General features: G+C 44.5%; 3 protein-coding genes and 1 long non-coding RNA gene across 4 annotated transcripts; 3 read left to right on the top strand and 1 right to left on the bottom strand.

The window, feature by feature from the left end:
- The first annotated feature begins 4 nt into the window (after positions 1-4).
- On the top strand, positions 5-4,502 carry LOC143361342 (L-asparaginase 1). Its single transcript, XM_076800679.1, has 8 exons — positions 5-548; positions 1,366-1,477; positions 1,587-1,701; positions 1,983-2,319; positions 2,741-3,055; positions 3,193-3,497; positions 3,583-3,756; positions 4,014-4,502. The coding sequence occupies exons 1-8, from the start codon at positions 386-388 to the stop codon at positions 4,374-4,376; spliced, it is 1,884 nt and encodes a 627-aa protein (XP_076656794.1). The 5' UTR covers positions 5-385; the 3' UTR covers positions 4,377-4,502.
- A 146-nt stretch (positions 4,503-4,648) lies between these two features.
- On the bottom strand, positions 4,649-6,230 carry LOC143361343 (uncharacterized). Its single transcript, XM_076800680.1, has 4 exons — positions 6,081-6,230; positions 5,460-5,643; positions 5,224-5,395; positions 4,649-4,968 (listed from the first exon to the last, which is right to left on the bottom strand). The coding sequence occupies exons 1-4, from the start codon at positions 6,216-6,218 to the stop codon at positions 4,812-4,814; spliced, it is 651 nt and encodes a 216-aa protein (XP_076656795.1). The 5' UTR covers positions 6,219-6,230; the 3' UTR covers positions 4,649-4,811.
- Positions 5,488-6,665, top strand: LOC143361345 (uncharacterized). Its single transcript, XR_013083440.1, has 3 exons — positions 5,488-5,621; positions 6,101-6,234; positions 6,319-6,665. It is a non-coding gene; the product is annotated as an uncharacterized LOC143361345 (long non-coding RNA).
- Positions 6,666-7,393: 728 nt separating this feature from the next.
- On the top strand, positions 7,394-11,028 carry LOC143361842 (uncharacterized). Its single transcript, XM_076801535.1, has 5 exons — positions 7,394-7,902; positions 8,121-8,206; positions 8,333-8,519; positions 8,594-8,735; positions 8,871-11,028. Exons 1-5 carry the CDS (start codon positions 7,642-7,644, stop codon positions 9,275-9,277), a joined length of 1,083 nt encoding a protein of 360 aa, XP_076657650.1. The 5' UTR covers positions 7,394-7,641; the 3' UTR covers positions 9,278-11,028.
- Positions 11,029-11,136: the final 108 nt, after the last annotated feature.

Here is an 11,136-nt window from a genome sequence, read left to right as displayed (position 1 = left end):
CTGTATGAATCAACATCACGGCAAAATCATGCTATGTCTCGTAAAATTAATTTGATTTCTCTGGCGTAGTGTACACACTCGTGGTCACCAGGCACGAGTGCTGGCGGCGAATATGTTAATGATTATAATTACGAGACTGCGGATCTTTGAATTTTGAAGTCGTTGGTTCTGGTGCGTTAGCTCGACGCCTGCTGACTCATCGGTCCGAATGCACGACGCACGTGTACAACGCGGTGGGGAAGTAAACGCGCGCACGTGGATTGTTACGCAGATACGGTTGATCGACAGAGATTGCGCAATATATCGTTGACAGCAGGTTGCTCGCCGCAAAGATTAGATATTCAGCGGGAAACGCATTAGGAGCCATAGTTTGTCACCTACAATCATGGAAACCTATAAGTCTTCACGGGCAATCAACGGCGGAAGAAACATGAGGCACCTCAGGAACCATAGTTCCGATAACCTGACCACCGGAAGCGTCCCCGAGAGCCGAATTTTAGTCCTTTACACCGGTGGAACCATAGGCATGGTCAGGAACGATGATGGAGGTAACCACCAGTTCCAGTTTGGAACTCTTACTTTTCTTCTTCGTTTTGTAGATCTAAGTACATACTGAAAATTTGATCTATCTACTTGATCGAGCTATTGCTCAGGTTTTTCTTATTTGTTTATTTATTAAACCTCCACTAACGAGCAAAACTGAGTCTACACTATTTGAAGCAACATAACTTTATCAAAATTAGATCAAATGACTTGAATTTTATTGAGAAGTTAGAAGGATTAGTTTATTAGACGAGGTGTAAAAAATTTGAATTGGTCGGAATCGCAAAAGAAATAGTAAAAGTTGGTTTTTTCAGCTTTTTTTATCTGAGCCTGTATTGAAAATTTAAAGAATGTATTTGACTCGCTCGAATAAATTATATCCATGCTGAAAATTTCACCGATTAGTTCGTTTACGAGTTATAAACGATTTAAGTCGAAAATCGTGAAAAACGGCAATTTTTCCACTTTTAAGCGTTTATAACTCGTAAACGAATTAACCAATATCGGTGAAATTTTCAGCATGGATATCATTTATTCGAGCGAATCGAACACATTTTTTAAATTTTCAATACAGGCTCAGATAAAAAAGCTGAAAAAACCAACTTTTACTATTTCTTTTGCGATTCCGACCAATTCAAACTTTTTTCAAAAATTTTTTACACCTCGTCTACTAAACTAATCCTTCTAACTTCTCAGTAAAGTTCAAGTCATTTGATCTAATTTTGAAAAAGTTATGTTGCTTCAAATAGTGTAGACTCGGTTTTGCTCGTTAGTGTAACTCAAAATTTCGAAATTATCCTGGGCACGTGTTTCTCATTACAGTCCTGGTGCCCAAGGCGAACGTCATCGTGAAGAACCTCCGAAAGTACCCTCACATGCACGATGAGAAGTATGCGAATGAGCGGTTCGGATCCATGGGACCGCTGGTTCTTCCGTAAGTGCCGCCATAATTTTCGGGAAAGCCTGTTGTTAACTCTTTCGCGGGCAACGGGAGATACATCTTTCGCAACAAATATTTGAATATTTTAAAAATATTTTTTCAGCTTGACTGCGACCGACAACAGGCGGGTCTTGTATAATGTGCTGGAGTATTCGCCGCTGTACGATTCCAGCAACATGACGATGGACGATTGGATTCACATTGCCAACGACATTAAGGTTCATCTTGAGGCCGGTGCAGCGTCGCCAGATTAGGGGAAGGGAGCACGAATAATTGAGGAGAAAAAGTTACCCTCTCTCTATCAGTATCGGGATTAGCCACGCGACATAGTGACGCATTCACGGGGGAATAGCACGTCGTGGAAGGGGAAGGGTGTCGTGGGAGGCAAGTCTTAATCTGGCGACATTGTTTGCCACAGAGGGTTTGTTTTACAGAGGGTTTATTTGTATGTTGAATTGAACATGGAAAATCTAACACGTTGAATGCTTCGATTTGCCAGCAAGCGTACGAGCACTTCGACGGTTTCGTGGTCCTCCATGGAACGGACACTCTAAGCTACACGGCGTCGGCTCTGTCGTTCATGCTCGAGTCCCTCGGCAAGATAGTGATCATAACCGGGTCCCAGGTGCCGATTTTCGACTCGAGAAGCGACGGCCAGGAGAACTTTCTCTCCTCTCTGATCATAGCCGCGAATCACAATATACCGGAAGTGTGTGTTTTCTTCGGGACGAAACTGATGCGAGGGAACAGAACCAGCAAGGTTTCAGCGTTCTCGTTCAACGGGTTCGACTCGCCTAACTTCCCGCCTCTGGCTAAGGCCAATATCAAGATCGAAGGTCAGTGTCACGATAGTACAATGGAGAACCGTCTTTTGCTGATAGTACCCACACCAGTTTAAACAAGTTATCTAGCTGGAGAGATAAACGACTTCTTATCAAAGATACGCGTTCAAAAAATCTACGAAGAACTTAGTGGGTTAAAGAAAATGTAACGCTATACTACTAAACAAGTATAAAACTAATGTTGATAAAATTTGATAGCTTGGAGACAAACGCCTACGTTGAACGCGTTCAATGGAACGCTATTCTTTCGTATGCACCGTCGTCTTTTAGAGCGTTTTAAAAATAGTTTACTTCGAGGAAGAGTACTATGGCACAAGCGGAATTCCTTAATGTTTCGATCAAGGCGACAGATGTTCTCTGTTTGATCGTGTGGCTCTATGAATAGCATGAACAAAATTGTTGTTTGCGGTTACAGTGGATTATTGGGCGATATTCCGGCCGTGTTCGCTGAAGAAGTTCAACGTTCATGCTACCTTGAACAGGAACGTGGGTCTGCTGCGGATATTCCCGAGCATCACCTCGCACCTGGTGAAGGCGTTCTTACAGCCGCCCATCGAGGGCGTCGTGTTGCAAACCTACGGGGCTGGGAACATCCCATTGAATCGGGAGGACATGATCAGCGAGTTCCGCGAGGCGTCGAAACGCGGTGTCATCATAGTAAACATCACGCAATGCGCGACGGGATGCGTTTCGGGGACATACGAGCCCGGGAAGAAGCTGGAAGAAGCTGGTACGAACGTGGGATGAAAGATCGCTTCGGGTTGGGGGCACGTTTGACCACGTTAATCCGGTTTATACTCTTTCATTTTAATCGGCGTGCCACGCTTAATCGATGTCCGATTGTTAGTAGAAACTTCTGAACCGCAGGGGTGATATCGGGCTTCGACATGACCCCGGAAGCGGCGTTGACTAAACTGGCGTACGTGTTGTCGAAGAAAGAGTGGGACACGGAAACCAAGCGGAAGTTCATGCAGACTAACTTACGGGGCGAACTGACCAACGGAAGACCGCCTTCTCTCGAGGATTTGGATCTCGTGGAGGCGGTTGCAAGGTCTCTGAAGATCTCGTCGACCACCGAGATCTTGGAACTGGGCACGATCCTGTTCCCAGCGATGTTGAACGCCGCCGTCGTCGCCAGGGACCTGGCGAAACTCGAGATGTTGAAGGGATACGTAAGTCGACAGGGCTCGGAACACCAAACCTAGACAAACTGGCAACCCTAACTTTATATTGAGATTATCTGGCTCGCTGTTCCAGGGTGCGGACATCTCGCAGAGAAACACGGATGGTCGCACAGCGTTGCACATCGCCTGCTGCGAAGGAGATTTGAGCGTTGTCCAGTGTCTGCTGAGGATGGGGGCTAGCGTGCACATCAAAGACCGTTTCGACCGTACACCACTCACTGACGCTGTGGAATACGATCATCACGACGTAATACTTTGCTACTTTTCTGTCCATCGTTTCGCTCGGAGTTGAGCTCTCACACTCGGCACGATCGGTGTTAGTCAATGTAAACTAACAACGTAGAATAGGCTCTCTTTGTTGCATTATGAATAGCGCCTTGGACTGACCACCTCGGTGAGACCTTACTTCGGGACCAACGAAGCTAAAAGCTGAAAAGAGATTGACGTCACTTAACGCACAACAAAGTTTCATTGAAAGTTTCGAACTCGATGTTTCATTCGCAGATCATCAAGACCCTGATGCAATGCGGCGCTCACCTTCACGGCAGCGGCTACTTGATAGGCGAGAAGATGTGCGCTGCGGCCTCCGCGGGGAACGTGAAACGTCTCAAGTCCTACGATTACGCGAACGCCGATTTCAGTCAGAAAGAGTTCTCGGGTCGGACGCCGCTGCACTGTGCGGCGTTGCACAACAAGGCGCAGACGATCAAGTTCCTGTTGGAGCACGGGGTGCCCACCGATTGCAAGGACAAGATAGGTCAAACCCCGTTGGATCTAGCAATGGCGGCCGGTTCCGCGGAAGCGGTGTCATTGCTCTCGAAGACGGAGCCGACCGAGAACTCGGGGGAAACGAATGGACGAAAGTGAAACGGGGGTTTGTCCGTAGTAGAACATAACGTAACAATGCCGGGCGGCGCGGCGTCGCAATGGCCGCGCAGGACAAAACATATTAAGGAGAAAATAAAACGTTTACTCGTGTCTCCGTCTAACGAGCGACTGTCCTTGCATTGTGGCGCTGAACAGCCTAACAACCGTTCTCGCGTTTTAACGATCAGCCACGGATAGGGGAGCCAAGTAAACGCCGCCATTTGTCTCCGGAGGTGTTGTTCGAATTACGAACAAACGCGAAAAGTGAAAGTCCTCGAACGATTATCGTGCTCAAACCACGCGACAAGATTTCGCGCCTCGCGCGTTCGAACGACGGTTCCGTGAATGTTAAAGAGAAATTGCAGGCCATTGTAAAAAAATATATGTTGATTCGAGACTGTACAAGCATAGATAGTTGTTTACACAGCACACTCGTCACACTATACCGAGCTCGCTCATCATCGTCTTCAGGAGCACCGGCGTGATCAGGCAGTCCTTGTAAATGCGCGCGCAATCGTGGCCACCCTTTCGACCGATCTTCACCGCGTCCTCGAACATTGTTCCGTTGGTCACGTCGTTGAACCACTTGTGACTGTTCGAAATGGAAATTTATTCACTTACAAATGTTATTAGTTACGTCACTTACAATAACGTATTCTGAATGATTTATTTTGACGTTACTGTCCGACGAAAAGTGTTCAAAAGCTTGTTGAGTTAGCAATCTATTCTGACATTACTGTCTAATAGATAATTTTCAGACTTCTATTAATCTTTGATCTTTAAGTTTTTACACCTGTTAGGTTTAATTTGACGCTGCTTGCGCTACAGCAACGTATTGTAACTGTACCTGGACAAACCGTCGATGATTTTATCGGTGCTGGTAGGACTTTCCGAGTGCGCGGCCACCGAGACGATCGAGCATACGACGCGTTGCATACACGGTGCCACGTAATTATTACCGAAAATTATGTCGTTGATCGTGTTTCCCATTTCCAGCCACTGGGAACTGTCCTCCGACCCTGAAGTCATCGTAGCGAAATAAACGTATGCAACAATAATGCGGAGTTGTTGTTATTCACTTACGATAGTTCGTGTGCGGCCGCTCCTTCGAGAACAGAGGCGGCACCACGGTCAACAGAGTCGTCAGCACACCAATGATTCCTATGCCCTTTGTGTTAACGTTTAACAAGGATGGGACGTGACCGTGCTCTCCGATTTTTTGATCGATCGGAATCGAGACGAACGGTATGTCCAGGGACCAGTCCAGCTGGAGAATCAACGAGAAAAAGTGCAGAACATTATGCTTGTTGTTCAACAATTTTCCACTGCGCACGGCCTACTATTCAGAGGCATTCATCATTGTAATTAGACTGCAAGTTTTTATGCAAAATCAAAGTTGGTCGAAGCAATTACAAGAAGTAAGGTTTAGACGAAAGTCGCTTGCACTAGAAATGTTATTATAGCAAGGCAACAAACTTCTCTAGTTTCCATAATTCTCTGTTACTGGTGCTTATTTTTACCATAAGCAGCCGGGACAAAGTGAGCCCATGGATTAACAATTATTAGACATTGGATTTCTTAACTTACTGGAACATTTAACTGAAGACTTTAAATTTTGCATAAAGATTCACAGTCTAACAATTAAATTGTACAGATGTTCGTGTTTGGCGTTAGGCCAGTTTTGAGTAGCGTAATGGAACTCACGCGAATTTTCTCGCTTTCAGAATCGAAGGAGATCAGTCCTCCACTCGGTCGGTGATGATGATATATCTTGTTTTGCGCTCTGGACGCCTTCGTCGTCGCTTCGGCGTTCTTCTCCGCAGCCGAGAGACTCGAGATCATGCAAATAATCAGTATGGTAGGTATCGTCGAGGTCTTCATGGTGCCCGTTGGATTTTCAATGCGAGATCCGTAAATTAAGAATGATTTGCACTTTTCTAAGGTCCGTCGATCGATTTCGGACGAGGATGGGGACACTTATGGCGGATTCGTGATCCTGTCAGCAGTTTTTGTACCGGGAGCCGGCCTACCCTCGACACCCAGGAAACTGCCACCGAATTAACGAACCTAAAAGCGATTTCTGGACAAATTAGTGGCGCATTGCCGGCTTCGTTACGCCGGCCACCGTCACGGATGCGAAATTTCGTGGATCCGTGCGTGGAATTCCAGCACAGTGGTTTCGTAACCGCGACGCCATTTTCACCGGGAAGAGAGCCGTTCAAATGTCTCAAATTTCCGTACACTTCACCCTCGAGCAAGACGAGACAACTCGACCTTTGTACTCTACCTATCTTCTTTCCATTCACGGCCAAAATGGGTGGGTGTAATTTCAAACAGTAAAAAGATCACAAGAATCGAAGAGGATCAATACACTTCTTACAACTTGATAAAACCACTAAAGATAGAAATAGATTTCCTATTTTTATTTTGCAGAAAGATCCGCAGTCTGAAAATGACAGTAAAGATGAGTGAAATGTCTCGAAAGTTCAGAATGCGTTTAGAGAATGTGTTAAATTAGTAGTATTGTTAAACGCATTGTATTGGTCTGTACGCATTGTTTATTCATAGTTTACGAGAGATGTACGTGCAGGCACGGTGGAACGTTGTGTTCGTTGCGAGAGCTTTTTGAACGTACGCGTGCATTCACATGCGAAGTTTGTTAGTGCACGCATACGGGGTCTGACTTTCGTGAATTTTCCGGGGCAACCTGCAGAACGAATTTCTCGTCTCGAAATCAGGCGAGGACAAACTGTCGAGGAGCGTACTCCAGTTTCGCAAGAGTTGCTCGGTTCTGCCGTGGAAAAAGATGCAACCATTCCCTTTCCGACTCATTCAATCACTGATAATAATTGGACTGCGGATTTCATACATCTGTGACAGAAACGAGTTGGGGTAACTTAAAGCAGTAGAGCAATTTCATTAAGCAAAGGGTTAATAGTTACCGAGTTAAACGACTAAATATGTTTTGCAGCCCTCAACTCAGACGGCCTAAGCGAAATTAGCTACCAGTAGTGCTTCCGGGAGCAGCTACCAGAAGAAAAAAATTGTTTATTAGACTCAAACATTATCCAAATCGAAGAAAACCAGCAATAGCAAAGACAGTGATGCAAGCTGGACGCAAAGACCTTTGCAGATAAGGGTCAATTTTTAGCAAATGGTCAGCTTTCGGTTTCGCTGGTCGCTGTTCGTTCGAGGAAGAGACCCGAGGGACCCGTTAATGGCCTCGTTATCACTCTTGCGAAAGATAGATTAGTTCGAGCTGGAGATGTTGGGTACAACAATGCCGGGTGACAATGGACGTCCTCCCGGAGAGACGACCGAGTCACGCACCGTGATAGCGTCCCATGAACATCTGACAACGAAAGCGAAACCACCGGAGCCAATTATGCTCATGGCTGGTGGGCTCGGTGACCACTTGGAACATCAGGTGAACGGCTATATATTCCAGGAGTTGTCTTCGTGTCGTCCAGTTTCCCCGACAGACACGCGACCATCGGATTCCATCATCTTCTTGCGCTCCTTCAAGGTATACTCCTCCATAGAGACCCCATCATCTCTCGCTTTCACTATTAACATGTTTGAACAAGCTCTGTGCTTGAATATTTAACTTTATCTACTCGACTGTTCACTTTAAGTGTTAATATTACAACAGCCATGTAACACTAGGTTTACGGGGCGCTAAAATTGACTACTTTACACTACTTGTCAACAATGACAATGTCTCACAGTTTACTTTTCTTCCAGATGACATTGAACGCTCAGAGCCTGATCATCCTGTTAATGTCTTCGACGGTGTTCGTCAATGGTAACCCGAAATACGACGATGGAGGGTAAGCAAACATTAAAAAACTATCAATATAACTGCGTTAATTTTACATCTTCAAACAAACTATTTTGAAGATGAAAAATCAGAATACCCCCTTAAATAACGAAAACAACTATCTCAAAAACAACAGGTTCGTGCCGAGCTCCATGATCTTCTTGGAAAGGGATCCAAAAGTTCAGGATCAGGTTGCGATGCCTTCGCAAGTAGATCCACGGGGCGAATCATCCACGAAACGCAGTGAATCGAACGCAAACGAGATCACGGATCGCAGTCAGGAACCGAGATTCGGTTTCACGAATGTTGGGACCACGGGGACCGTAAGTCGCTTTGGTAAATAATTTCAATTAACGAAAGTTGTTTGTCGTAACAAGGTTTTATCAAATGGCCGTAGGGTTACGGAGTGTCCTCGTACGCTCCTGCGAAGATAGACCTAGGTGGGCTGCTGTTGGGAGCCATTATAGGGGTTGGATCCATCCTAATCATCCCCAAACTGCTCTATGTGCTATCCGGCACCTATGGCCAGTATGCGAGAAGTAAGATAAACAAGTAATAGAATGATATGATATTGATTTAAACAAAATGGATATATTGAATTGGACCAGGTAAAATTGTTCTGGTCGGCGGATGCACCTCTATTTTAATTTTAATTTAATTTTCATCGATTGCAGGTGAAGAGAACGGTGTTTCGCAGATAGTGACGAAGCTAGACGACATAATGGCAAGACACGGGATAGACACAACATCCTGCATGCAGCGAGCCGTATGCACTTACTCGCAACAGGCTGCAACGACCATGAGGGAGGCGAACAAGTTGAACGAAGAGGAGCAGGTATCGTCGTTCGATCGCATGATCGAGACGATAACAACCAACCAGATTTTCCGCACCGCCATGGAAGGAACCGCGATCCAGGAAGCGGTGGAAGCTGGGAGATCCGGTCGCAATTGTCCGCGAGTGTACCCCCATTGCGGGTTTTCCATGGAGACTATGCTATCTCTGCTATCGAACGTGATTACCGCTGCTGCTAACGTTAACACACAGCCCACGACAGCCCCTAGTGGACCTGGACCGGTCTAACTAGCAAGTAGGCAGGTTGCATACTTAAGGGGATCGTTCGGTCGAGACACACCATAGTTGACTTTTATCAATGTTTTTTGAACAAGACGCTACAATAGACTTTGAAAAATTCTATTGTAACTTGAAACACGAACGCCATAGAACGGATCTAAGAGTATTGTTTAGATAGGGATTGACCAGTTTCTAATAGGATCGTCTAGTTTTAGGTAGTTGCAGGCAACTCGACAATTCAAACGCTAGATTCACAATGTATCTTCTTGTGTTTTCTTTTATTTCTTTTGTTTGTTACACGCGCCGATTCCAGTGGAATTGTTGAGCCGATACCATGCCGTGACAATTTTCTCTTAACGTGGACCATTTGCTGATCGAGGCACACAGGAGATATTATAATTAGACTGCGAATTATTATTTGTGAAATAAACAGTGTTTTCATCAACTGCAAGAAACAGTGTTTCGTAGGAACCGAATAGGAATTTATTTCTGTATTTGGTGGTTCGATTAAGTTGTAAGAAATGTATTATTTTTATTATTTGAAATTACATCCACGCATTATTCTCAGAAACGCATAAAATTCACAGTCTTGTAATGATTATAATTTTCTCGTCTGTGCTCTCGGTACAGAGATATAGTAACTAGAACCTTTCACCGAAAGTCTAGCGTTTCTCTTCCTATACTTCTCGACGATCGTCGCGTTTGAACGTTGTAGGCACATTCTAGATTAACGTTGCTACCACCCTCGTCTTAGAGTACCGATCACAATTATTCGAACGACTCGAGAAATGGAATGTTATACTTGACAAATAAAAATGGTTAAATTTTTTACACGGTTACTACTGTGGACAAATACAACAACACATAAGCTCAACAATACTTGAGAGCTACTATATAATTTTAATTGAACTACTATGTAAATCCATCCTCTAGTTTGGCCATTGTTCCAAAAAATTTTATGAATATTTTGGCTAGTCTTCGTTTCCTGAGTTTTTTCCCTAGAGATGAATTCTGGCGAATTTACCGAGATTTAGATTTTTAGAGTTTCCGTCGTTCTGATAATTGTAACCGGTGCCCTAAACGGACACAACAATCTTTAAGAGCGTATAGAAGTACAATACAGGGTGAGGCACCTAAGACAAGCCACCTGAATAACTTCTACATTTTTTCAGATCGGAAGAAATGTTTCCGACGAACGTTGTTAGGTTTCGAGGGGCCCATTACGTGGTGTATGAAACTTGTTTTCAGGTAAAGATATTCGTCTTGTCGCTATTTAGGTGCCCCAACCTGTATATCGATCCATAATCAACGTGCGAGGTGTTCATTCTTAGAGAAGTGAAACGAATACCGTAAGATCATAACCGAGCATCGGTGTTCCTAATGATCCGACGCTCGGTCCGTAACTGAAATCTCGATAGTCCTCAACCGACCAACGTGTAGTCCGATCGTAAAGTTTCATGGTGTTACATGGAAAAATAGTGAATACTCTCTATGCACGTGTATCCTAGAAGTTCTTTGGTCCTTAGCGAAATACTTCCAACAGATTGTTAAACGATATAAAATCAGGTTAACGTCGATAAACTCAGCAAACGCAACGCAACAAGCATTTTTCAGCGAACCTTACTTCCATTTCACGTACCTTAACGATGAACGTATTTTAATCGCGATAACATGTACCGAACGATTCCTATCTACGCTTTTTGGCGCACGCTAAACCCTTGAATAATTGCCAGATCGAGTCATAAATAACACTGTCCAATAAGTATACGTTTGGACAAACAGCAGGCGATTTTTAAAAATTTTTGCCAGCCTCAGTTTTTAAGAAACGTAATGTTTAAAAGTCCGCCGAATTTTTATTTTTGAGAATT

Source organism: Halictus rubicundus, chromosome 15 (assembly GCF_050948215.1).
Source record: "Halictus rubicundus isolate RS-2024b chromosome 15, iyHalRubi1_principal, whole genome shotgun sequence".
Classification (NCBI taxonomy): Eukaryota; Metazoa; Arthropoda; class Insecta; order Hymenoptera; family Halictidae; genus Halictus; species Halictus rubicundus.
Note: the sequence above shows the minus strand (reverse complement) of the source record. Positions and strands in the feature narration are given on the sequence as shown.

What these genes read in the sequence shown, in the direction of transcription:
- LOC143361343 (XM_076800680.1), bottom strand. Translation starts at nt 6,218, where the DNA reads ATGATCTCGAGTCTCTCGGCTGCGGAGAAGAACGCCGAAGCGACGACG. An exon ending in CTGAAAGCGAGAAAATTCGC is followed by an intron (nt 5,644 to 6,080) that starts GTGAGTTCCATT and finishes TTGATTCTCCAG; the next exon opens with CTGGACTGGTCCCTGGACAT. An exon ending in ATCATCGACGGTTTGTCCAG is followed by an intron (nt 4,969 to 5,223) that starts GTACAGTTACAA and finishes CATTTCGAACAG; the next exon opens with TCACAAGTGGTTCAACGACG.
- LOC143361842 (XM_076801535.1), top strand. Translation starts at nt 7,642, where the DNA reads ATGTTGGGTACAACAATGCCGGGTGACAATGGACGTCCTCCCGGAGAG. An exon ending in TCTTCTTGCGCTCCTTCAAG is followed by an intron (nt 7,903 to 8,120) that starts GTATACTCCTCC and finishes CTTTTCTTCCAG; the next exon opens with ATGACATTGAACGCTCAGAG. An exon ending in CCGAAATACGACGATGGAGG is followed by an intron (nt 8,207 to 8,332) that starts GTAAGCAAACAT and finishes CAAAAACAACAG; the next exon opens with GTTCGTGCCGAGCTCCATGA.
- LOC143361342 (XM_076800679.1), top strand. Translation starts at nt 386, where the DNA reads ATGGAAACCTATAAGTCTTCACGGGCAATCAACGGCGGAAGAAACATG. An exon ending in ACATTGCCAACGACATTAAG is followed by an intron (nt 1,702 to 1,982) that starts GTTCATCTTGAG and finishes TCGATTTGCCAG; the next exon opens with CAAGCGTACGAGCACTTCGA. An exon ending in GGCCAATATCAAGATCGAAG is followed by an intron (nt 2,320 to 2,740) that starts GTCAGTGTCACG and finishes TTGCGGTTACAG; the next exon opens with TGGATTATTGGGCGATATTC.